This window comes from Eschrichtius robustus, chromosome 13, assembly GCF_028021215.1.
Source record: "Eschrichtius robustus isolate mEscRob2 chromosome 13, mEscRob2.pri, whole genome shotgun sequence".
Lineage (NCBI taxonomy): Eukaryota > Metazoa > Chordata > Mammalia > Artiodactyla > Eschrichtiidae > Eschrichtius > Eschrichtius robustus.
In genome coordinates, this window is record NC_090836.1 from 25440087 (window position 1) to 25466106 (window position 26020).

Here is a 26020-nt window from a genome sequence, read left to right on the forward strand (position 1 = left end):
TTTGATGGGCTGCAAAATAAACAGGCCTAAAAGATATACCTCAGGATTCCCTAAAATAAAATTTCTTTTCCTCCAAGGTATTTAAATCTTTGGTTTAGTCCACTTACGTTACATCACTGAACCATGTTTTACGAATGCCGTTAACAGGTTGAAAACATCTGAATCAGTTTTAAAATCCTGAATAATTCTTAAGGTTAACATAAACTTGTAAAGCCATGCTCGTGGCTCCTATGTCGAAGGACATGTGAAAGGACTGCCACTTATTGGAGAATTTGAAGGCAAGGAGAACTGGTTCTGGTCAGACAGAAGGACAGGTTAGACAGACTGGCAGTGGGAGGGGAATACATGTACACAAGGAACTCTAAGTGTAGCTGAGACAAAACAGCCAATGCTGCACAGGGTAACAGTCACAAACGAAACTCTGCTCGTTAGATCAAGTGTTCAGCTAGACTGAAGCAACCCCTGTCCTGTCCTCAGCCACCTTCCCTCCTACCCAAGACCCAGTGCAAAATGGAATTATTCAAAAATTACTGAGAACTTCAAGCAGAGAATTCAACTGAACACAAGGTGCTTCTGGGTGCAGGACTCTGAGGGTCTACAGAGACTGCACGTCCACGAAGCTGGCTTTGCAATCCCATCTCAGAAAGGGGCTATCAACTCACAGCCAAGCATGCTTTTGTTAAGGGACCCTGGATGCATCTCCATGAGCAGCCAGGGCTCTCCATTTTTATTTTGATAAGGATGAATTCCACATATTATTTCATGTTACAAGAACAAATAAAAATAGTTATAAAATACACTTAATATCTCTGAAAAATAATATGTGATTTATTTTCTTATAGGCACCACTCAACTATGAAAAGTATTTCATTGGCCACATCTAAGTGAAAGTATTAACTCAGGACAGAAATATCTGGTCCAACAAACAGGCTTCTTTTTAGTGTTCAAAGAGATGCCAGTGTGTGCAGAAAGAACGAGACAGAGTGACAGAGTGAGAAAGACGGAGAGAGGGAGGGGGAGAGAGAGAGAAGGGGCGAGGGAGAGAGGGCAGGAGAGAGAGGGGGAGAGAGAAAGAGAGAGACAGAGAACAGAGAAAGAGAAAAGCACCCAAAAGAAGGCAGGAAAAGTCTCTTGAAGGCCAGTGACCATTTTCTCTCAGAAACTTTTAGGCTGTAATAGCCATTTCAATTATTCCAACAAATGTACTCGCCTGTCTTTAGCAGCCCTTCAAGTAAGGCGTAATTGCTTTTCAAAATTTGGGGCTCTATCTTTTCCATTAACTTTCTAAGTATGAGTTTTTGTTACACTAAAACTAAAAAGTTGTAATTAAAGTCCTAGATATTGTTTTTAGCTAGGGCTTCATGTTTCTCATTTTGGGGATGGAGTAGTTATTTTACAATAAATACTGTAGTACATTTCTTGACCTTAGGACTACAGAAGTATAATTTGGGAGGGAATAAAAATATTTTAAATGAAATTTTGGACACATTTATGATATATAACATTAAAAGACTATTAGAAACAGAAGATCAGAGTGGTAATATATACATTATTGGATTATTGATATACACAAACAGAATACACACAAACAGAATTTGCTAATTCAAATTCTGTAATCCTTTGCATTTAAAATATTCCTGGCATCATCCCTTTCCAAAGAAGATTTTCCTCCTTTTATCTAGATTTACCTTGACAAAAAAATAATAATAACAACATAGAGAGGCAGTGGTCTCTGATACTGGGGTTGAAAAGAAGCAGAAGGCTTCTTGCTCTGGCCTGAGCATGTGACATACGTGTGCCTTCAGGCTCCTACATGTGTATGACACCTGGCTTAGCACCAGGAACAGCACTGACCAGAGTGGGTTTGTTTTTTTTTTAAGTTTATGATGAAAACCAAATGAGAATCAGTATTCCAATTTCTTCAATTTCAAAATATATTACCTCCCAAACACTGAAGGCTGATTCCTAATATCTTTAGCTTTAGCAAGTGAATAGTCAAGACAAATTTTTTTAGGGGCTGTTAAAACTTAACTACCTTGTAATTTAGATTTATAATTTTTGTATGATCAGTTGTGAAAACTGCTATTAAAACCACTATGTACAGGGAAAAAAAGTGTGTATATATTAAATATTTTATAAGTTATGAAATAAATAACACTAAAAGACAAATGTCAAATTGTAAATTCAACTTTGCCATCCCTATCTTTTAACTATAAATATATATTTTAAAATTATGAATTTAGACATTTTTTCCTAGATTTTTTGAGCATTCTCCATGAAATCTCCAAAATTACAAATACAGAACCAGGAACTGCAGGTTCTATCATTCATGTTCTAAGCACAGAATTCTGATTAAGTCTAGGAAGACAAATCAATAGAGCTGTCCATCTATTTAGAGTTTATGAAGATTTCTGTAATATACCATAAAGATTCCTCAGTGGTTAAATATATTTTCAAAAAATAATCTCAGAACGTCTGAATGTTAAGATAATAAAGTAGAACATTTCTCTCAATTAATATCTTTAATATTTCTCATGTAGAATATACTATTTTTTTCTCCACCAAAATAACAATATATCTGGAGGCAGAAACATTTATGGGTTTTAAAAGCACTTATGAAATCTTAGAGCAGAACCACTACTCTAGTAATACCTGTAATAAAATTAATTTAAAACATTTCCATGAAGAGTCAGGGGTAGCAAGACCCTTGATTTTTCCCTAGGAATAAGAATACTCATACACAATTCCAGAAGCTTCCTTTTCGACATATTAGGCAATGGGAAAACAGCTTGTATCAGAGTGGAATTTAATTTACTGCTCAATAGGGCTCTAGCACTATCCTCAGAAGGATATTAGACAAACCTTACTTAGCTTTATCTTACAATAGCCCCTTTCCCCATATATTCCAGAAGGTTTTACAAAAACTGTTAGATACTCATTTCTAGTTCTGGAGAATTAAATGAGTTACCTCTTGGTAGAATTTCCCAAATGGTTTATCCCAGAGGATTTATCCTCTCTGAAATATCTCCTCTCATAAAGAAGAGATGCCATGCATTCATAGCATTTCAAGCCTCTATTTCTGAGACACAAATATCTACACTAAGAAATGGAATTAGATTTCCAGGTTGGAAAAGCAGACAAATATATGAAAGGAAATCTGGAATTAAAGCAAACAAAAATCTGTAAAATGTGTAGTTGCTGTTTTCCTTCCTTCAGGCCTTCTAGCCCTTCCTTGCTCTTTTTGTCTTTCATGGAAATGCAAGTCCCCAGCACAGGGTTACCAGCAGGTGTCCCAAAATGTGCCACCCTGAACTCGAGTAAGAGGAAAACGTCATCGGTTGTGCCCCAACTGATGTGAAAGCAAGGCTTCCGTCTGTCAGTTCTTCCTCTTCCAAAGGCACCAGTACTGTCCCTTGGAGACTTGGTCAAATGCTGCTACGTTTGATCCTTTTCTCGAACTTCTTGTAATCTTTTTTCTAGACGATCCAATTTGGCAAGATTTTCCTGCAGCAGTTTGCTGTCTGGAACGAGCTGTAAGGCTCTCTCATAATAAGCTCTTGCAGACACGTAGTTTCCCTGTTGAGAAAAAGAAAGAGAATAATTATATTCTGATCCATCAGAACACTAGCTCGAAGAATGGGGAAACTAACTAAGAAACAGACCTTCTCGCCCATTTTAACATTAACACCCTCATAACCTCAGGAGACCCTGTCTGCATGTGTAATTTTATCCTTATCTGTTGGTGCCTTTGAGAATCCATTTGTTTTAACTACCAGACCAGATGGAGAATGTGAAGGATAAGGTTACATGGCAGCAAAACAGATTTCCAATTCTACTAATACAGGGTATGAAGCTATAATTTCATAGCACTCTCATAGGGTTAGCACTATTCCTTTGTAATCAAGTGGAGCCAAGGCACTGGCAATTCATATTGAGAGGGAGGGGGACAGAAAGAGGGTTGGGTTGGGGGAGAGGGGTGTGTGTGTGTGTGTGTGTGTGTGTGAAAGAGAGAGAGAGAGAGATGTTTTTGAAATTGCAAGAGTAATGATTAAAAAGTAAATAGTTCAGGAGTCCACTACAGCTATTTAGTGGTAGGAAGTATTTTAATCTTCACCTTAAAACATAAAAGCAACTTTTGCCTAATACAGGCTTTAATGCAAATCTAAGTTTTTATAAAATAAAAAGAACTGATAATAAATAATATGGAGTCAAATTTATCCCATACTCAAGGTGTGTGACAATATATGTCTGCTGGATACTCTAAAGGCCGGAGGGAAGGTATGTCACTCTGGACCTGCTAAAGACCCCTCTGTTGGCCCCCATCTGGTTTGTTCAATGCTTCCCTAACTGGCAACCATGCCTGCCTGGTCCCAGAAGGTCCCTGACAAACTAGTCAGAATTACTAACTTTTTTCCAGCCTCTTTTCTGCCACTGAATGTATTCCTTCCGTATGGTCGACCCCCTTTCAGGTCTGTGTGCTGCTAAGTGTCAGAACCAAGATCGGTAGAGATCTCTCCATTCCAAAAAAACCAGCATCTGCTCTGCTGTATTCTCAGTTACAGCTCCATGTGGATGAAAACTAGTTACTCTCTAAATTTCCACCACAATTTAAAGTAGTACCTCTTGGAGTGAAAGTACTATGTAGCAATAGCGACCTATATTTGTTGAATGCTGAACTACCTCCCAAGTGAATGAACAAGTGTCAAGACCTCAGACCCCGCCTGACATATAATGAGCACTCAATCCGATGCTGTCATTATTGTTATTATCAAATGACTATTTATGTGTAAATGAGTAAACACTGTCTATTTCTTATGGTATTCACTTGTCATACTGGTGAAAAGGAGAGTAAAAATGACCTCACAGATAACTGTACATTGGGAATCCAGGTGCTGGCATGTGCACAAATGAAAATATTTCTGATTATTAACACTGATTCTGATAAGAGGCTGAACAGAATTCTGAACAAATGAGAACCTGGATTTAGCTACATTACTATTGTTTTCAATTCAAGTATTTATCTTCAGAGTGTCTCCTGATGTTAAGCTTAGCACATAGGTGCAGATAACTGAACTGAACATCTGTGGCTCTTAGATTGCTCTCAAAACTGTGTTCCTACTGCGGTTGATTTTGAAATCGTTTTCCCAAGAGGTTTCTCTGAATTTAGGCCTTAGCCTGGTGCCAGGCATCTCCTTTGATCACCAGCTTTCTGTCCTTTCACAGAAAATTCTAGTCATAGAGTTATTTTCTCCCTCCAGTTGCTCTTTTCTTGATGCAACTGGAAGCCTTAATTTTTTTTAAAATAAATTTATTTATTTTATTTGTTTATTTTTGGCTGTGTTGGGCCTTCCTTGCTGCACGCGGGCTTTCTCTAGTTGCGGCGAGCGGGGGCTACTCTTCATTGCGGTGCACGGGCTTCCCATTGCGGTGGCGTCTCTTGTTGTGGAGTACAGGCTCTAGGCGCGTGGGCTTCAGTAGTTGTGGCTCACGGGCTCTAGAGCACAGGCTCAGTAGTTGTGGTGCACGGGCTTAGTTGCTCCATGGCATGTGGGATCTTCCCGGACCAGGGCTCGAACCCGTGTCCCCTGCATTGGCAGGCAGATTCTCAACCACTGGGCCACCAGGGAAGCCCTGGAAGCCTTAATTTTTAAAAAAAGTGATAGCCCTTAATTCAATGTCTTCAATTTCCAGATGCTAGATAGGGAATTTGAATTATCCAATTTCTAGAAATGTGCTAGTTACTATGATAGCCACTAGTCATATGCGGCTATTTAAGTGTAAGTTAATTATGATTAATTAAGAATTCAGTTGCTCAGTGGCACATTTCAAGTGCTCATTAGCCATGTGGGGCTAGTGGCTACTACCTTGGACAGTACAGACATAGAACATTCCCATCATCTCAGAAAGTTCTATTGGCCAGTTCCATTCTAGAAAATGCATTAATGTCATAAGGCAGGGTTGAAAATAGTACTTTGTGATATGGCCCAGGTGATGCAACTCTTTGATTATAAAGAATGTACTGTAGCTTTTTGGTCCATCCATTTCATTTTACATAAAACTTCATGAAAAATATCATCTTTTATTTCCAAGTAGTATGAGCAAGAGTCAAGCCTCTTCTTCTCTCTCTTTGTGTCATCTCCTTGCAAAGCCTTATTCCAACTCTCAGCCTTGCACAGCCCTCAGTCCTTCCTAAGCTTCACCCAGGCTCAGGCTCAGTGGGGCCCAGGAATGGGATAACACTGCTTGATGCATGCACTTCCTGGCAATGCAAAGGTCACAGAAAGTTAATGGTTGTTCTTGAAGGCGTCATAATGATAATCCTGCATCCTAACGGTGACATCAAAACGACTACATCCAAGCTATGTGCCTGGTCTATATATTTGTATTGGATTGCATCATATGAATTTACATTTAAAATTAAACATTTTAAAATTACAAACATGGCAATTTTATATTGTTCAACCTAATACATGATGGCCGCAAATATGAAAAAAGATAAACTAATTTTTAATCAGTGTGTTCGTTATATTTTGAAATAATACACTCAATAGATCCTTCTTCAATCTCCAGATACCTTTGCAGGGGAAGCACTTCTAAATTTAAAGCAATGGGTTCACTTGTTAATCTGAAAGAGTTCAATAAATGTACTATTTTCTCTTTATTTCCAGACTTAATGAACACTCTTGAGTATATTTATTGTACTTTATCTAATTAACAATTGAACCCATTTCTTTAAATGCAGGTGCACTCCATCTAAAAACATATTAAGTGTATTAAATGAAAGTGCAACTATTTAATATATTATTTAAATATTTAAAATTATTATGTTACTGTTTTTAAAAGTAAGTTCATTCTATGTTTCCCAACTAGATACTGCTGGACACCCTAGAATGTCATTAAGATCAGAGCTTGGTTTATTGGCCTCTGATAAATGTCATGACTGGATTCACCATCTATGTTCCTCTATTAGATCAAGGCTAATAGTTGCAGAGTAACTATCCCATTATCCCCTCCCATCTGTAGAGTCATGGATCACCTTTTTGTTTTACTGTGTTTCTGAGAGTGACCAGTTCCCACTTAATTGTAAACCCTATTTAGCCTTTGTTTAAATTCTAATCACTATCTCGCTATTTTGTCAGGGTAAAGACTGATAGAAGCCTGAAAATAAGTTAGCTAAACAAGAGTGATCCTTTCAAAACATGTCAGACCATGGCATTTCTCTGCTCAAATTCCTCCAAGGACCCCAACTTGTTTGGCATGAAAGCTGAAGACTTTACAATTCCTTTCAAGGCCCTGCATCATCTGGCCCTGTGACCTCTCTGACCCAGCTTCTATCATTTCCTCTCACTTGCCTTCTCCCTAGTCTTCAAATACACTGGCACACTCACACCTCAGGACCTTTGCACATGCACTTTCCCTATTTTGCCAAGTGGCTTGCTCCCTTCAGATCTCTACTCAGATATCACTTTTTAACTGAGGCCTTCCCTAACCACCTCAATTTAAAATTTCAGTTCTTACCCCCAGCACTCCCTATCTTCTTTCATTCTTTTATTCTCCATAGCACTTATCACCATCTGATATATTCTATGTATGTATGTATGTATGTATGTATGTATGTATGTGTTTATTTACTTATTGCCTATTTCCCCCTGACTAGAATGTTAGCTCCATGACGATAGAAATTTTTGTCTTATGTGTTAATTGCTGTGTTCCTGGTACCTAGAAGAGTACCTGGCACATAGGATATTCTCTATAAATGCTTGTCAAATGAATTGGATGAATGAATGAATGCCAGTGAATCTTTGATTTCATTATAGACAATAGTCCTCCCAAGGGTAATTTTCAATTATTCACTCAAAGGTAGCTTTTTCTTTTGAGAACAAACAAACAAACAGCCTTGTTTTTCAGTAGGTTAGGGAATAAAAGATACATTAAGTATAGGAAATAGTAATACTTTATCTTGACAATGAGTTAAGCCACAGGAAAATAAGCTACATTAGCACAGCGCCAACAGAATTTTACTTCATATAGCATATTTTATCTGCTCTGTGATGATACTTAAGTACATATGATTTTCTTTATGATAAACAAAATTATGAAATCTAATTTATATATTTATTTTTTAAATGGCTTCATGATATTCAATATCGAGATAATACAAAGTGAACATAAAACTGTCTAATTACATTTTTGAACACCTATGTTTTCAGTATTCAAATAATTCAAAGAGGAAATTAACAACAGTTTCTCAATCTTTTAAAAGAGAAGAAAGAGAAAATACAAAGGGAAAACCTGGTTCACATGGAAGTGAATTATTTTCTTACCTTGATGTGCTGGATTCCACCCATGTTCATCCAGGCCTGTGCTTGATCTGGATTTAATTCCACGGCCACTTTATAGCTCTAAATACATAAGAAATATCTTCAGGCTGGGAAACGAGAACCCATCTTTAACACTACAGATTGTGGAAACCATTTTCTTCATACGTGGAAATTTAAATGGTTAATAAAATGAACAGTCACTTCTAGTTCACAGGTGTCCACTTTATTTCTATTATTTTTCAAAGTCGATGATTCTAAAGTGGAGGAAAATGAAATGTGTAATTTCCTAGCAGAGCTAACCTCTGGACTTAAAAAGGCTGAAGGTGCCTGCCAGGAGTCCAGGTGATTTCTATAACAGTGCATAATTTCCCACTGGCCTCGATCTGCAAGAAAATGGTGCCCTTCAGCCTTTTTCACTATAAATGAAGTTTGTAAGAAAAATTTTTTTATAATCACAGAATCTTAGAGTAGTTTCTGAAACAGCTTATATCGCTCACAAAATCTGATTTGATTATTCAGCCCATGCTTAAATTCTTGCAGAGAATGGTGTTCAGTATCTCTTTAAGGACATATATTTTACCAGGGAATAGTTTTAATCATTAGAAAGGCTTTCTTTTTCTTCTGCCTTATGAAAGATCTTCAAATGTTTGAAGAGAGTTACTTATTTCTCAAATACTCTTTTTTGGTCTGAATAACATGTATCCCATTAAATGTCATAGCCGTGAGGTATATTTTTAATATTTTGCCTGTTGTTTTGCATCAAAGGGCATGCTCACCACTGAGTCTTGATTTTAAGAGTGGTCACCTTAAATAAAACTAAAGGCCCAGCTGAAGCAAGAAGAACTACAATCTTGCAGCCTGTGGAACAAAAACCACATTCACAGAAAGATAGACAAGATGAAAAGGCAGAGGGCTATGTACCAGATGGAGGAACAAGATAAAACCCCAGAAAAACAACTAAATGAAGTGGAGATAGGCAACCTTCCAGAAAAAGAATTCAGAATAATGATAGTGAAGATGATCCAGGACCTCGGCAAAAGAATGGAGGCAAAGATCGAGAAGATGCAAGAAATGTTTAACAAAGACCTACAAGAACTAAAGAACAAACAAACAGAGATGAACAATACAACAACTGAAATAAAAAATACACTTGAAGGAATCAATAGCAGAATAACTGAGGCAGAAGAATGGATAAGTGACCTGGAAGACAGAATGGTGGAATTCACTACTGCGGAACAGAATAAAGAAAAAAGAATGAAAAGAAATGAAGACAGCCTAAGAGACTTCTGGGACAACATTAAACACAACAACATTCACATTATAGGGGTCCCAGAAGGAGGAGAGAGAGAGAAAGGACCCGAGAAAATATTTGAAGAGATTATAGTCGAAAACTTCCCTAACATGGGAAAGGAAATAGCCACCCAAGTCCAGGAAGTGCAGAGAGTCCCATACAGGATAAACCCAAGGAGAAAAACGCTGAGACACATAGTAATCAAACAGACCAAATTAAAGAGAAAGAAAAATTATTGAAAGCAGCAAGGGAAAAACGACAAATAACATACAAGGGAACTCCCATAAGGTTAAAGCTGATTTCTCAGCAGAAACTCTACAAGACAGAAGGGAGTGGCATGACATATTTAAAGTGATGAAACGGAAAAACCTACAACCAAGATTACTCTAGCCGGCAAGGATCTCATTCAGATTCGATGGAGAAATCAAAAGCTCTACAGACAAGCAAAAGCTAAGAGAATTCAGCACCACCAAACCAGCTCTACAACAAATGCTAAAGGAACTTCTCTAAGTGGGAAACACAAGAGAAGAAAAGGACCTACAAAAACAAATCCAAAACAATTAAGAAAATGGTAATAGGAACATACATATCGATAATTACCTTAAACGTGAATGGATTAAATGCTCCAACCAAAAGACACAGGTTCGCTGAATGGATACAAAAACAAGACCCATATATATGCTGTTTACAAGAGACCCACTTCAGACCTAGGGACGCATACAGACTGAAAGTGAGGGGATGGAAAAAGATATTCCATGCAAATGGAAATCAAAAGAAAGCTGGAATAACAATACTCATATCAGATAAAAAAGACTTTAAAAAAAGAATGTTACAAGAGACAAGGAAGGACACTCCATAATGATCGAGGGATCAATCCAAGAAGAAGATATAACAATCATAAATCCAACATAGGAGCACCCCAATACATAAGGCAACTGCTAACAGCTATAAAAGAGGAAATCGACAGTAACACAATAATACTGGGGAACTTTAACACCTCACTTACACCAATGGACAGATCATCCAAACAGAAAATTAATAAGGAAACACAAGCTTTAAATGACACAATAAACCAGATAGATTCAATTGATATTTATAGGACATTCCATCCAAAAACAGCAGATTACACTTTCTTCTCAAGTGTGCATGGAACATTCTCTAGGATAGATCACATCTGGGTCACAAATCAAGCCTCAGTAAATTTAAGAAAACTGAAATCATATCAAGCATCATTTCTGACCACAACGCTATGAGATTAGAAATGAATTACAGGGAGAAAAATGTAAAAAACACAAACACATGGAGGCTAAACAATACATTACTAAATAACCAAGAGATCACTGAAGAAATCAAAGAGGAAATCAAAAAATGCCTAGAGACAAATGACAATGAAAATACGACCATCCAAAACCTATGGGATTCAGCAAAAGCAGTTCTAAGAGGGAAGTTTATAGCTATACAAGCCTACCTCAAGAAACAAGAAAAATCTCAAATAAACAATCTAACCTTACACCTAAAGGAACTGGAGAAAGAAGAAGAAACAAAACACAAAGTTAGCAGAAGGAAAGAAATCGTAAAGATCAGAGCAGAAATAAATGAAATAGAAACAAAGAAAACAATAGTAAAGATCAAAACTAAAAGCTGGTTCTTTGAGAAGATAAAATTGATAAACCATTAGCCAGACTCATCAAGAAAAAGAGGGAGAGGACTCAAATCAATAAAATTAGAAATGAAAAAGGAGAAGTTACAACAGACATGGCAGAAATACAAAGCATCCTAAGAGACTACTACAAGCAACTCTATGCCAATAAAATGGACAACCTGGAAGAAATGCACAAATTCTTAGAAAGGTATAACCTTCCAAGACTGAACCAGGAAGAAATAGAAATATGAACAGACCAATCACAAGTAATGAAATTGAAACTGTGATTAAAAGTCTTCCAACAAACAAAAGTCCAGGACCAGAGGGCTTCACAGGTGAATTCTATCAAACATTTAGAGAAGAGCTAACACCCATCCTTCTCAAACTCTTCCAAAAAATTGCAGAGGAAGGAAAACTCCCAAACTCATTCTATGAGGCCATCATCACCCTGATACCAAAGCCAGACAAAGACACTACAAAAAAAGAAAATTACAGACCAATATCACTGATGAATATAGATGCAAAAATCCTCAACATAATACTAGCAAACAGAATCCAACAATGCATTAAAAGGATCATATACCATGATCAAGTGGGATTTATCCCAGGGATGCAAGGATTCTTCAATATATGCAAACCAATCAATGTGATACACCATATTAACAAATTGAAGAATAAAAACCATATGACCATCTCAATAGATGCAGAAAAAGCTTTTGACAAAATTCAACACCAATTTATGATTAAAACTCTCCAGAGGGGCTTCCCTGGTGGCACAGTGGTTGAGAATCTGCCTGCCAATGCAGGGGACACGGGTTCGAGCCCTGGTCTGGGAAGATCCCACATGCCGTGGAGCAACTAGGCCCGTGAGCCACAATTACTGAGCCTGCGCGTCTGGAGCCTGTGCTCCGCAACAAGACAGGTCGCGATAATGTGAGGCCCGTGCACCGCGATGAAGAGTGGCCCCCACTTGCCGCAACTAGAGAAAGCCCTCGCACAGAAACGAAGACCCAACACAGCCATAAATAAATAAATAAATAAATAAATAAATAAAATTAAAAAAAAAAAAAAAAAAAACTCTCCAGAAAGTGGGCATAGAGGGAATCTACCTCAACATAATAAAGGCCATATGTGACAAACCCACAGCAAACATCATTCTCAATGGTGAAAAACTGAAAGCATTTCCTCTAAGATCAGAAACAAGACAAGGATGTCCACTCTCACCACTATTATTCAACATAGTTTTGGAAGTGTTAGCCACAGCAATCAGAGAAGAAAAAGAAATAAAAGGAATCCAAATCGGAAAAGAAGAAGTAAAGCTGTCACTGTTTGCAGATGACATGATACTATACATAGAGAATCCTAAAGATGCCATCAGAAAACTAGTAGAGCATTCTTATACACTAATGATGAAAAATCTGAAAGAGAAATTAAGGAAACATTCCTATTTACCATTGCAACAAAAAGAATAAAATACCTAGGAATAAACCTACCTAGGGAGACAAAAGACCTGTATGTAGAAAACTATAAGACACTGATGAAACAAATTAAAGATGATACCAACAGATGGAGAGATATACCATGTCCTTGGATTGGAAGAATCAATATTGTGAAAATGACTATACTACCCAAAGCAATCTACAGATTCAATGCAATCCCTATCAAATTACCAATGGCATTTTATATGGAACTAGACAAAAAATCTTAAAATATGTATGGAGACACAAAAGACCCCAAATAGCCAAAGCAGTCTTGAGGGAAAAATACAGCTGGAGGAATCAGACTTCCTGACTTCAGACTATACTACAAATCTACAGTAGTCAAGACAATATGGTATTGGCACAAAAACAGAAACATAGATCAATGGAACAAGATAGAAAGCCCAGAGATAAACCCATGCACCTATGGTCAACTAATCTATGACAGAGGAGGCAAGGATATAAAATGGAGAAAAGACAGCCTCTTCAATAAGTGGAGCTGGGAAAACTGGACAGCTACATGTAAAAGAATGAAATTAGAACACTCCCTAACATCATACACAAAAATAAACTCAAAATGGATTAGAGACCTAAAAGACCAGACACTATAAAACTCTTAGAGGAAAACATAGAAAGAACACTGTTTGACATAAATCACAGCAAGACCTTTTTTGATCCACCTCCTAGAGTAATGGAAATAAAAACAAAAATAAACAAATGGGACCTAATAAAACTTCAAAGCTTTTGCATAGCAAAGAAACCATAAACAAGACGAAAAGACAAGCCTCAGAATGGGGGAAAATATTTGCAAGCAAATCAATGGACAAAGGATTAATCTCCAAAATATATAAACAGCTCATGCAGCTCAATATGAAAAAAACAAACAACCCAATCCAAAAATGGGCAGAAGACCTAAACAGACATTTCTCCAAAGAAGACACACAGATGGCCAAAAAGCACATGAAAAGCTGCTCTACATCACTAATTATTAGAGAAATGTAAATCAAAACTACAATGAGGTATCACCTCATGCCAGTTAGAATGGGTATCATCAGAAAATCTACAAACAACAAATGCTGGAGAGAATGTGGAGAAAATGGTACCCTCTTGCACTGTTGGTGGGAATGTAAATTGATACAGTCACTATGGAGACAGTATGGAGGTTCCTTAAAAAAATAAAAATAGAATTACCATATGATCCAGCAATCCCACTACTGGGCATATACCCAGAGAAAACCATAATTCAAAAAGACACATGCACCCCAATGTTCATTGCAGCACTATTTACAATAGCCAGGTCATGGAAGCAACCTAAATGCCATCGACTTTTGAATGGATAAAGAAGATGTGGTACATATATACAATGGAATATTACTCAGCCATAAAAAGGAAAGAAATTGGGTCATTTGTTGAGACGTGAATGGATCTAGAGACTGTCATACAGAGTGAAGTAAGGCAGAAAGAGAAAAACAAATATCGTATATTAACACATATATGTGGAACCTAGAAAAATGATACAGATGAACCGGTTTGCAGGGCAGAAATTGAGACACAAATGTAGAGAGCAAACGTATGGACACCAAGGGGGGAAAGCGGCGGGGGGGGTGGTGGTGGTGGTGTGATGAATTGGGCGATTGGGATTGACATGTATACACTGATGTGTATAAAACGGATGACTAATAAGAACCTTCTGTATAAAAAAAAAAGACACTTTCAAATGACTGGTAGAGGCAGTGTTTTTTAGGAGTTCAGAGGAAACAAGGTCACTGGGAAAAAGGATGGTCTGGAGGGCTTCCTGAAGGAGGACACAGGCCTGTGTTGGTAGATGAGTGGGAATCTGCAGGGGGTTGGGGTGGTGTGGGCACAATGTTACAGGATGTGTGGAACGCCAAAGCTCTTCAGGCACTAGTCCAGCTGAAATAGAGGGTTACTGAAGGCAAACAGAGAGAAAAAGAGCGAACGAGGGGAGGAGAGAGAGAGAGGGAAGCTGGTTTGAGGGCAAAATGCAGAATGCTTTAAACATCAGGTTCAAGGTGATAATTCAGAAAATAATGCAGAGGTATTGTGGAACTCCTAATAGTCAAAAACCAGAGGCTGAATTATAAAAAAATTAAACTTATTATGTCAATTAATCAGAAAATTCACTCCACAAAACATGGCAATGATCTTAGCTTTTAATGTATATGCTTCATTAAAGATTGAGGGAGTATTAATTTTAATCCATGAATTTAATAACAATTTTATTAAGTCTTTATACCTCAAAAGCTTTGTCAAGAAGGTTCTGCTCTCTTAGTTGATTTCCTTTTGTGAAAAAAAGTTCAGATACAACTTTTGGGTCCTTTGGTTTCAGCTTCAGAGCCTTGTCTATAGCATCAAGTGCCTATACAGTTTGGAAATTAAGACACAATAAATGTAGGTTAGATAAAGAAAAACTAACTTAAACGCTAACATCTATACTTTTTGTTTCTTATGTATTAGCTAGCGTGGTGAGTAACAATCAGAACACATTTTTCATTTTCTCTGATGTTCTCATCAAGGAATAAAATAGCCCTGACAAAATAATTTCCCTATACTCCAGGTTTCCTATTTACATTAGTGACAATGAAATGTCCCTGATCACTTTTCAGGAAGGCTGTGCGATCCCATTGAAAGAAAACAAGATCTGAGGTCAGTTGTGTTGCCCTGACCATGTGTCCATCTGGACCACTCCAACAGCCTCCTTTTAGGGCCCTGGTGCCCACTCTGCCCCCAGCACCAACTGGCCCACCCCCTGCAGCCAGAGAGCCCTTCAAAGCACAAATCTGATATGTTGCTCTTTTCCTTAAGACCCCAAAGCTTCTTCCAGGATAAGGAACAAAACCCTTGCCCTGGTCCCAAACCTTGGGGTTGAGTCCCCAGCAACCTCGGTGGCTGCATCTCACAGGCGCCCTGCTCTCTCACGCCCATTCCTCAGACAGGCCATTTACTGTTGACAGGGCCTTTGCATGTGCTTTTTCTTGCCTGGAACGCTATGCACTGCCCCTTTTTGCTTAATAACTCCTATTCATCATTCAGCCCTCAACTTCACATCACTCTGCAGGGAACCTAACAACCCAGACCACCCGGGTCCCTTGATTATATGCTCATTAGGGACCATGCTGCTCTCCACGACATCTCTGGGCACAGCTATAATTCCACACTGGTTTTGTGATTACTTGCTCAATCTCTGTCTCCTCTTCGACTGTAAACTCCACAAAGACAAGGGCAATGTTTCTGTTTTTTTTTCTCACACCACTTTATTCCCACTGCCCACCCCAGTGTCTGGCATATAGCAGGCATTCAATGAATATTTTTTTTGAATCAGTTCATGTATTTACTGGTCATGTGACTTTTAAAATGGACATAAACAGTACAGTTGCAACACAGGGCCTTAAAGGAGGCCTGACCTGCCTTAAAGGGTTGTTATAAAGAGTCTATAAAATATCTTTGAGGAAACATGGAAAATGATAAAGCATACAAATGTTAGTCTTTATCATTATCGAGTTAGCTGAAAACAAACTGAGATAATACCACATAAAATCTTCAGACCAAGGATGAACCAAGAAAATAGCGTCTCGAGGGGACATCTTAGGAATCAAGTAGGTAACTGAAAAGTGCCCAGAAGATACGCTATGCCAACTGATGATGTTCAAGACTGCTCAGCCCTGTGAGCGTGCCAACTGGAGGGTCATTCAGGTGCACCCCATTTTCTACCTGTGAACCCAAACAACTTCAAACAGTGTCCTCTCTACCTTGTCGTGCTGCTCCTGCTTGCTGTGGATGGCAGACAACAGGCGATAGCATTCAAGGCACCCAGTCTCCTCTGACACAATGTGATTGGTCACCTTTTCAGCTTCTTTTGTCTGACCCATCACGGCCAAAACCTGAGCCTGCAAAAAACCACAGTGACTTTGGCTTAGAAGGTACTTGGCTATCACCTTATCAAATAAAGCACTCTTTATCAAATAAAGCATGCAGGAAACACTTCCCACAAAAATGCTCAGCATCTCTTTGTGACTCACAGAGAAGGCTGACTTACCACAGTTTATAGGCTTAGTCTTCTGTTGTTTGTTTCTTTATTTAGGCATGCTCATGCATTTGTGTATGAATGGCAGGAACATCAAAGCCATTCAGTGACTTGTGCCTTTTTTAAAAAGTTGACTATGTCAAAGAGAAACATTTTCCTATGGTTTCAACAGAACACTGTGTTTATAACAAGATAACAAGTTTGTTTTACTGAAAATCTAAGGAAAAGGAAGAGTAATAATCGAAAAATTGAAATAAAAAATATTGTTGATATTAATTTTCCTGAATTTGATAGTTGTACTGTGGTTAGGTTAGAGAATGTCCTTGTTCTTAGGAACTATTTAGAAATAAAGGGTATGATATCTCTAATTCTCAGATGGCTCAAGACAAAATATCATGTATTAATAATATGTACATGTACATACACACACCTAAATATGCACTTACATATGTGTACATATACACATACATACATACATGAGAGGATGATAAACAAATGCATCAAAGTGCTAAAAATTCATCAATCTGGGTGAAAGAGTATATGGGAGTTATTTAAAATTCTTGCAAATTGTAAGTTTGAAATTATTTCAAAACAAAAACTTAACAGTGTTTTTAGGGTCCATGTGTTTGGTGAATGGCTCTAACATTGGTTATATGAATATTCATTAAATGGATATAGTATAGTGTTCTAGTTCCCATTTTGAGGCATACTGACTACAGCTCCCTGTATTGCATGCCATGAGTCTACTCCATTTTCTTTCTTTTGTCCATCTACTCACCAGTGCCAGGCGGAGTTCCCTTTGGGAAGGCTGAAGGGACACAGCTTCTCGGTAAATCTGCAAAGCCTCTTCATATCTGCCAGTGTTGTAATATAGAGCTCCCAACGGTGATAATATCTCAGCTTTGCGTGCCACCTGCAAGGCGCTGAATTTTGAGAAAACAAATGGACAATTTTCTTCCGACAGGTACATTTCCAAAGGTTGAAACTTAGATTTAGGGACCACTGTCCACGGTTTGAGACTCTGCTCCCACATGGTCTTTGTTTTTATATCAAGAAGAATGTTAAAAAAATATCACAGTGCCAGCCTCTGACTATAAGGATGTCTCTAGTGACCCACCAATACGTAAACTGAGCCCCAAGGACCTGTTCCATTTATGGTGATAGACTTGTTCTGATGTATGCACAGTTTTTCATCTAGATCCGTTTTCGGAATTTCTATTTGTGGTTTGGGTCATAGTCCTTAGCTTCAACAGAAAACAATGGACTAACTAAAATGGGAATTAAATTCCAACCTTGGTTTAGCACTATGCTTTAACCAGCAGGCAAAAAAGTCATTAACTGGGATATCATTTATCCCCAAAGTGCCATTAATTGTACTGTTCTCTTTGGAGAGGAGACTCTGTATTGCCTGCATTGGCAAAATTTGCTAGTATTCTGAGAGCATCTGTTCCAAATAACCAAGAATTTGATGGCCAATTGCAGAGGTCTTAGGATGACTTACAAAGTGAAAAACAGGAACTTTACCGTTTGTACCATTCTTCAGCCACGCTGTTGTCTCCCAGTGACCTGTAGAGTCTCCCCAGGTTCACCATGGCCACATGATGGCTTGAGCTAAGTTTGATGGCCTGTTGGTAATGGGCCACTGCCTTCTCTGGAGAGCCTGTAATCAACAGGTTGTAGGTTGGTAAGAGCAGAACATGCCTTAGTTATAAAACACACAGACTTTTTTTTTTTTTTTTTTTTTTTTTTTTGGGCTGCATTGGGTCTTTGTTGCTGCGTGCGGGCTTTCTCTGGTTGCCTTGCGCGGGCTCTAGGAGCGCGGGCTTCAGTAGTTGTGGCTCACGGACTTAGTCGCTCCACGGCATGTGGGATCTTCCCGGACCAGGGATCGAACCCATGTCCCCTGCATTGGCAGGCTGATTCTTAAGCACTGTGCCACCAGGGAAGTCCCTAAACACATGACCTCTTTAATTTCTCTTCTGATGATCTTTTTTCTTACAGCCATACCACCAATTATTCAGTTTGTAAATTAGCTCACATTTTGGCTTCTCCTCGCCACTGCCTAACTTTGGACCATTTCACTATTCATTTTCACTTCCAAAGAAATTAATAATAAAAAAGCAGTAAAAACTTAAAACCTGTTTCTTTTATTAAATGTATTATTTTAATCAAACTGGTTTCTGGCCATTGCCTTAGTTAATATGATGTTTTGAGATTATCAGTGATTGGTATTTATGTAAGATATTGTTGCTTTTCATTACACAAAAAGTGGAATGGGCTGTTATAGAAAGAAAACTGTCCTGAAGCAATTTCTGAGGGTCTGTCACAATTACTATATCACAACCTAGTGATTGAGGCACTGCTTTAAATAAGCAAGTATCTGCTGTATTTTGAAAATCTCTTTTTAAATCATACATCTTTGTTTAGAGGGTATTTATTGAATGGGACTTTAAAAATAAAAATAATACCACCTTGCATTTGTGCAATGCATTGTATATTTTAAAACACTAATTAAATGATCTCATGATTTTTGCAGGTATTTTGATCCTATTTAGCTGCCTTTTGATAGCACTTAGTTGCCTCTTGGGATTTAAAAGATATTAAAAAAATATTATCACTTTACAGATACAGGCTCTAAAGTGCAAAAACATTAAGAAACTTGACAAAAATCCCAGGGGAAGTAAGGGTAAAGGTCAGAACTACCATCAGGTCTCTCTAGTGTGATAAGGTTCCCCAAAGAAGCTTCCTCGTGAAATTATATGTAAGCGAATGAATTGTGGAGAAGTCTCAAGTTCTACATGGTATGGAATGTTTATTACCCACACAGACATCTTCTCAAGTCTACCTTCTTTGAATGCAAGTTTGACTACGAGGTGCCCAAAAAGACTACGTACGTAGAGGTCTATGTATAGGTCATGATAGGGAGAATTTCAGTAGTATAAAAACAGAATACAGTGGGAGTGGTGGGAAAATATAGAGGGTGGTCAGTGAGATTTTGGGGGGCTGGGAGTTGGGGTGGGATATTTTGTTGCTGAAGTAGAAGGAAGATCAGGCCAACAGGAGGTCTCTTCAATTTTTTGTTTGTTTGTTTTTAATCTTTGGTATCTAATTTATTATTATGTTGCCAAAGAACCAGAAGGTGGCACTAAGAAACAATTTTACATGTGAAAATAAGGGATGTTTCCTAGGTGTATCAGAATGTAAATTTATGTCCTAAGAAACAGAAGGGCTTCAAATATCCTAGAAATTAAAAACCCTTTTGAGCATTTCATATGGACAAAATAATTAAAATCGAATTTTATTGCAGGGCAGGTAGGCTAGTAGTCAATGAGAACAAAGTGGTGTTTTTGTATTAAATTCAAGCATCTTTTCATTCTTTACAAGTATTCATAACATGCCAACAGTATGCGGGGTACAAATCATAAAGAAAACAGAATTCCTGCCCAGTAAAGTTTTACATTAAATAAGATAAAGTGTATTTTATATAGCACCTGTCCTATAAGGGTACTCTATCAGTTATAATGGTACAGTTTCTATAGTATGTATCACATAAAGAACAATGAAACAATTTAAGACTTTTTAATCTGCTGTAGAAAAGTATTTAGCATCTGCCAGTAAATAGATTCAGAGGCAGGTTCTGCATCATTGTAGAGAACAGTTCATCAACATAGATTTATAAACTTGTATAAATGCTATTCAAAGGAGACTGTTGCTCATTAAAGCATCAAGGCCACTTCCTGCCACCTGGGGAGTTTTCCTTAGCAATCTGATTATATGAATTGGGCAGATTCTACTGAATTGAACTTGAAGATTTAGAGAAACGACAGCCCCAAAGTACAATGCGACTGTCAACGGTGTGAGCTTCCTGCCAAGCCCAGTGAGTTCTACTTTTGAGGCATTATTGGGGTGGTTGCCATTTAGCTTGATAGATAGTATTATCTCATCTCAACAGAACAGGTTCTCTTTAATCTCACTTACCAGTATCAACTAGGAAAACTCCATAGTTGTTGTGTAAGTCTGAGCTATCTGGGCAGTTCTTTATTCCAGCCTGGTATATTTCCTCAGCTTCCTTAAACCTCTCCTTTAAAAGAGAACAAAGAAAAATATATGAGAAAGTTTTTTTAAAAACTCAACAATAAACTGAATAATGGAAGTGGGAAGAGCAGAAAATAATTTACTGAGCATCTGCTATGCAACAGACACCAAGATCAAACACTACGTACTTTGAATTAAAGTCAGTGCCAACTGCACACATACCAAAGACTCATACTTGTGTTTAGTTCCTTCAGCGCAAACCAGCTGATGTTTACTAAGAAGCAGTATCTGGATTTGCCCTACAGTTGGAAAAAGCCTCAAAATGGATACTTGAATGGGATGCCCTCCACCCCAGTAACTCTCTGGACGAAAATACATATGATCCATTCATATAGGAATGCCTTCCGAGGTGGCAATCTCACTGGGAGACAGGGAGGCCTGACTATTTGACACAGCTGCATTTGCATAGCTAGCCCTCTTACCTATATTGTATGATTTATTTGGGGAGGTTTTTTGGAAGGAAGTGGGAGGGGAAGCTGATGCTGATTATGGGAGGGGTTTGCCTTATCCTTTCTTTACTCTAAATATTTCTATAGCCCACCAAACCATTTGTTTCTTCCCTTATCACCCCGCCCTTTCCATCTCTGAGCTGTTCCCTCCAACAGGAATATAGGGTCCCTCAAAAGGCACACCTCCAACTCCTCCCTTTGTGGCAAGGCCCAGATCAATTGCCACAGCTTCAATGGATCTTTTTCTAGTTGTTTTGGTCTTCTACTCTAACAATCCACTTTAAGACACTTCAATAATTCTGAATTCGTTTTTAGGCACATTTTCCACAACTATCTGAGATTGTCACGTCACACTTTCTTTTACAATGTAGAAGGTAACACTTAATTAATGAATCAAATGAAATGAAATCACCCAGGTTCTAACAATTACTCACAAGTAACCATTTCCTAGTTTCCTAGTACTGCTATGACGGTCAGGTGAAAGGCAATCGTTTGGCATAAAACACAAAGCAACTTTTCCTTTCATGTGCTCTGATCATGGACACCGTCCATAATTTTATCAGAAGTTACTACTACTAAGCATTCAACCAGACACATGAAAAGGGAATGTACGGCAGCATTTTTCTCAGACCTGACACCTTAAGCTTGTGAATAAAAATGCCCTGAGTGCTTAGCAATAAGCCAAGAAGCCTAAATCTGATTTGACTCAGAAAGGCGAAGACACTTGACTCTCTGTGGAATGACCAATGCCATCTCTTCGAATCCACATATTTAAGTACCATTTAGGGAACAAAGTGTGGTTTGAATTTGGCAAATTTCTCTTATTTGAATTACAAATCCATAGTCCAGCAAAAATGGATTTCCATGTTTCTAAAAGTGTGTTTTCTAATTGCCAAGCTCAACAAATTGTCAAACTCAAAAGAAAATTAGAGATGAATGAAAAATCTCAAAATGTCTTCTTTCAATCTACTGAAGAAAAGAAAAACTTTCTGAAGGTATCACCCACTGAAGGTCTAGCAAATTGGTGAGTGTGCATGCGTGTGTATTAAATGGAGACAGGCAAGACACAAATTACATAAGACTCCAATCGAAGTAATAGATAGAGAGTACCATTGCATATTTATTCATTTACCCATTCATTCAGCACATGTTTTCTGTAATTGCTATAGAAAGGATGGCATAGTAATTAAGAATTGGGCTTCCTCATAAAACTAAAAATAGAGTTGCCATATGATCCAGCAATCCCACTCCTGGGCATATATCCAGACAAAACTATAATTCAAAAAGATACATGCTGGGGCTTCCCTGGTGGCGCAGTGGTTAAGAATCCACCTGCCAGTGTAGGGGATGTGGGTTCAAGCCCTGGTCTGGGAAGATCCCACATGCCGCCGAGCAACTAAGCCCGTGCGCCACAACTACTAAGCCTGCACTCTAGAGCCCGTGAGCCACAACTACTGAGCCCGTGTGCCACAACTACTGAAACCTGCACGCCTAGAGCCCATGCTCTGCAACAAGAGAAGCAATGAGAAGCCTGTGCACTGCAACGAAGAGTAGTCCCCGCTCGCCACAACTAGAGAAAGCCCACGTGCAGCAACGAAGACCCAATGCAGCCAAAAATAAATAAATAAAATAAATAAATTTATTAAAAAAAAAAGATACATGCACCCCTATGTTCATAGTGGCACTATTTACAATAGCCAAGACATGGAAACAACCTAAATGTCCATCAACATATGAATGAATAAAGAAGATGTAGTGTGTGTATATATGTATGTATGAATATATATATATATATAATGGAATATTACTCAGCCTTCAAAAAGAATAAAATAATGCCATTTGCAGCAACATGGATGGACCTAGAGATTATCATACCAAACGAAGTAAGTCAGAAAAAGACAAATACCATATGATATCACTTGTATGTGGAATCTAAAATACAACACAAATGAACAAAACTACAAAACAGAAACAGACTCACAGACATTGACTATAGACTTTTGGCTGCCAAGGCAGGGGGAGCAGGTAGGGAAGGGAGGGAATGGGAGTTTGGGATCAGCAGAGGCAAACTATTATATATAGGATGGATAAACAACAAGGTCCTACTGTAGAGCACAGAGAACTATATTCAATATCCTATGATAAACAATAATGGAAAAGAATATATAAAAAAAGAATGTATATATATGTATAACTGTACAGAAGAAATTAACACAACATTATAAACCAATTATACTTCAATAAAATTAAAATAAAAAAAAAAGAATTGGGATGCCAGTGCTTGGCTACATGGATTGGAATCCCAACCCCATCATTTAATGTCCCTGTGACCTTACTTACCCTCTATGTATCTAAGTGTAACAAAGGGATAAAAATAGTACCTATTTCAGAGGGTTGTTCTGAGGATTAAATGGATTAAAACAGACGAAGCCCTGAGAACAATGCCTAGCAAATAGTCAGCACTTTGTCATGTTAGCCTCTACTCTTATTACTACTACTAGGAGTAGTATTTCATGAGCACCTTTAAAAACAGATGGCATTAGTGTCAAACACTAACACTGGTCAAACGGTAACACAAGAAACTCAAGACTTTTAGGAACTGATTACCTAGTTTAGGATTAGCCAGGGTATTTTTTTTTTCTGGTTGCCTCTAAGAAATTGTTTATTGACCTCCATATCAGAAGATGATTAAGAAAAATTAAAAGGAAGAACACCCAAGTTAGTTATTTTTTTCTCATATAGAGTTAACTAAAGAGATTTGATGGGAAAGGAGTTTGAAACTGTAGGCTAAAATGCCACGTGGACAGGGTTGTGATGCCTGACGTGGCCTCAGTAACAACGCCAGGGCACCTGAGCTCTAGAGCATCTGTATTTACCTCTTTATTACACTGCTCACATTGAGTTGTATTCCTTCGTTCATTTGTCTTTGAGCTCCTTAAATAGATGTATTTTGTTTTATTCATCCCCATGTCTTTGGCATCTATCTCCCAGTGGTATAAGTGATAGCACCTCCTACATGTCAAGTATATAATGGAGACAGAAGAGTGGGTGAGACAGACAATCCTGCCCACACAGACAACAGAGAGGGATTCAGGCAAGGAGACACTGTGATATATGGTGACAGTGTCACAAAAGGAGAAGCACAAGGTTCTTGGAAGGCAACCAGGAGTGATACCCAGACTGGTGTTTATATAGACAGATTCTCTACAACTATCATAAACCAAATGCCTGGAAACACTGGTTACCATTAACACCAGCAGCTGTGTAATATGAAGGTGTGCATGAAAAAAATCTGCAGCTACTTGAGATCTTTAAAACATCCTTATAACCAAACTGTGGGAGAGTTGAAAGGTGTTTTTCCTGAAAGGAATAAAATTGACATCCTCACATTCTAACTTGCCGAAGTCAGATACCACAGTTTTCAAGTGCAATTACTCTTATACCTGATTTAATTTTACCTTTTCCCCACATTCTTGTTGCTCCAGAATAGGCAAAGAGATCACCTTTTTCATCTAAAACCCATTTTGGGGTTTATGAGCTGGGTCTCCACTAGGAATGCAATTTTCAAAGTCCAAAGAAGTAATGGGATTTAAAAGACCATCCATGTCTAGAGCAAGGAATCACATCCCATACCTTCGGTAACTCCCAAGGACAGTCTCAAGACTCTGGCTCTATGACAAATGTTTTCAATGTCTATCTTTCTTGTCCTTTCATTTGACTTTAAATTTCAAAGAACGATGAACTCCACTTATTAAAAAACGAAAGGGACCACCACTGCTGGAGAAAAATACCTTCTGGATGTTTATTTAAAACAAATTCCACCTTCTCTGTAAGGGCAATGCATTTATCTTAAAAAGGAGTATCCTTAACCCCTCAAGTTCAATTTCATTTACCTCATCTGGCTAGATGTCCTGACCTAAGCCAATCACTCCCAGTTTCTACAGACTTGTGAGATCCAGAGGAAATGAATACGAGCTATTTATAGGACAACTTTAATTAAAAATGCTTGTGACCCAGAGAACGGTTCTGACAAATAATACTGTCACCAGAGTCCCCAAGCAACCGCTGCCTCAGCATGAAATCGGCCTTCGAGGGCAATGGTTAAAAAGGGGCAGCATGCAGCCGTGGGCTCCTCTCCAAGGCTCAAAAGCATTTTCAGTGGGGTGGAAATGAAATGGGCCTCGCGGGATAGAGAAAACACCATCAACATCTCCATGTTTTACATGCTGTAATTACCGACATGGCATGTTTTCTACCTCAAGGAAGAGAAAGTGAAAAGTAGATCTGAAAAAGGACGTTTGACCGTCATTTATTCTCTTGGGCCAACTGATACACTTGGAAAAGATTTCTTATAGTTCAAGTTGAGGCAGCCAGGATGACAAAGGGACATGGGCACAATGCAGCAATCTTCAAACTTCCTGGTTTGCGCTCTAAAATGTACTGAGGACCCCAGAGAGCTTTGTTTATGTGGTCTACATCTATCAATGTGTACCACAACAGAAATGAAGCTGAGAAATTTTTATTTAATAAACTAAAAATAAACTAATATTTATTATTTATTTAAAATAATAAACAAACATAACACATTTATAAGAAAATAACTGTATTTTCCAAAGCCAAAAAAATTAGTGAGAATAGTGGCATTATTTTCTATTTTTCCAAGACTTTTAAATGTCTGGCTTGATAGAAGACAGCTGGG

The 26020-nt window shown here is 38.1% G+C and overlaps 1 protein-coding gene across 3 annotated transcripts in view; it reads right to left on the reverse strand.

The window, feature by feature from the left end:
- Positions 1–3093: 3093 nt before the first annotated feature.
- Positions 3094–26020, reverse strand: part of TMTC1 (transmembrane O-mannosyltransferase targeting cadherins 1) — a 254750-nt gene continuing 231823 nt past the window's right edge. For 2 of the 3 annotated variants that reach the window (XM_068560185.1, XM_068560184.1), the window contains 7 exons: positions 20756–20858; positions 18302–18437; positions 17556–17700; positions 16503–16640; positions 14990–15112; positions 8325–8402; positions 3094–3576 (listed from right to left, as the gene is read on the reverse strand). In XM_068560185.1, the coding sequence (XP_068416286.1) occupies positions 3436–3576; positions 8325–8402; positions 14990–15112; positions 16503–16640; positions 17556–17700; positions 18302–18437; positions 20756–20858 (864 nt within the window). In that variant the 3' untranslated portion in view covers positions 3094–3435. Of the gene's footprint in view, positions 3577–8324; positions 8448–14989; positions 15113–16502; positions 16641–17555; positions 17701–18301; positions 18438–20755; positions 20859–26020 lie in introns of those variants that run through there. The other variant, XM_068560186.1, reaches the window with a different exon arrangement.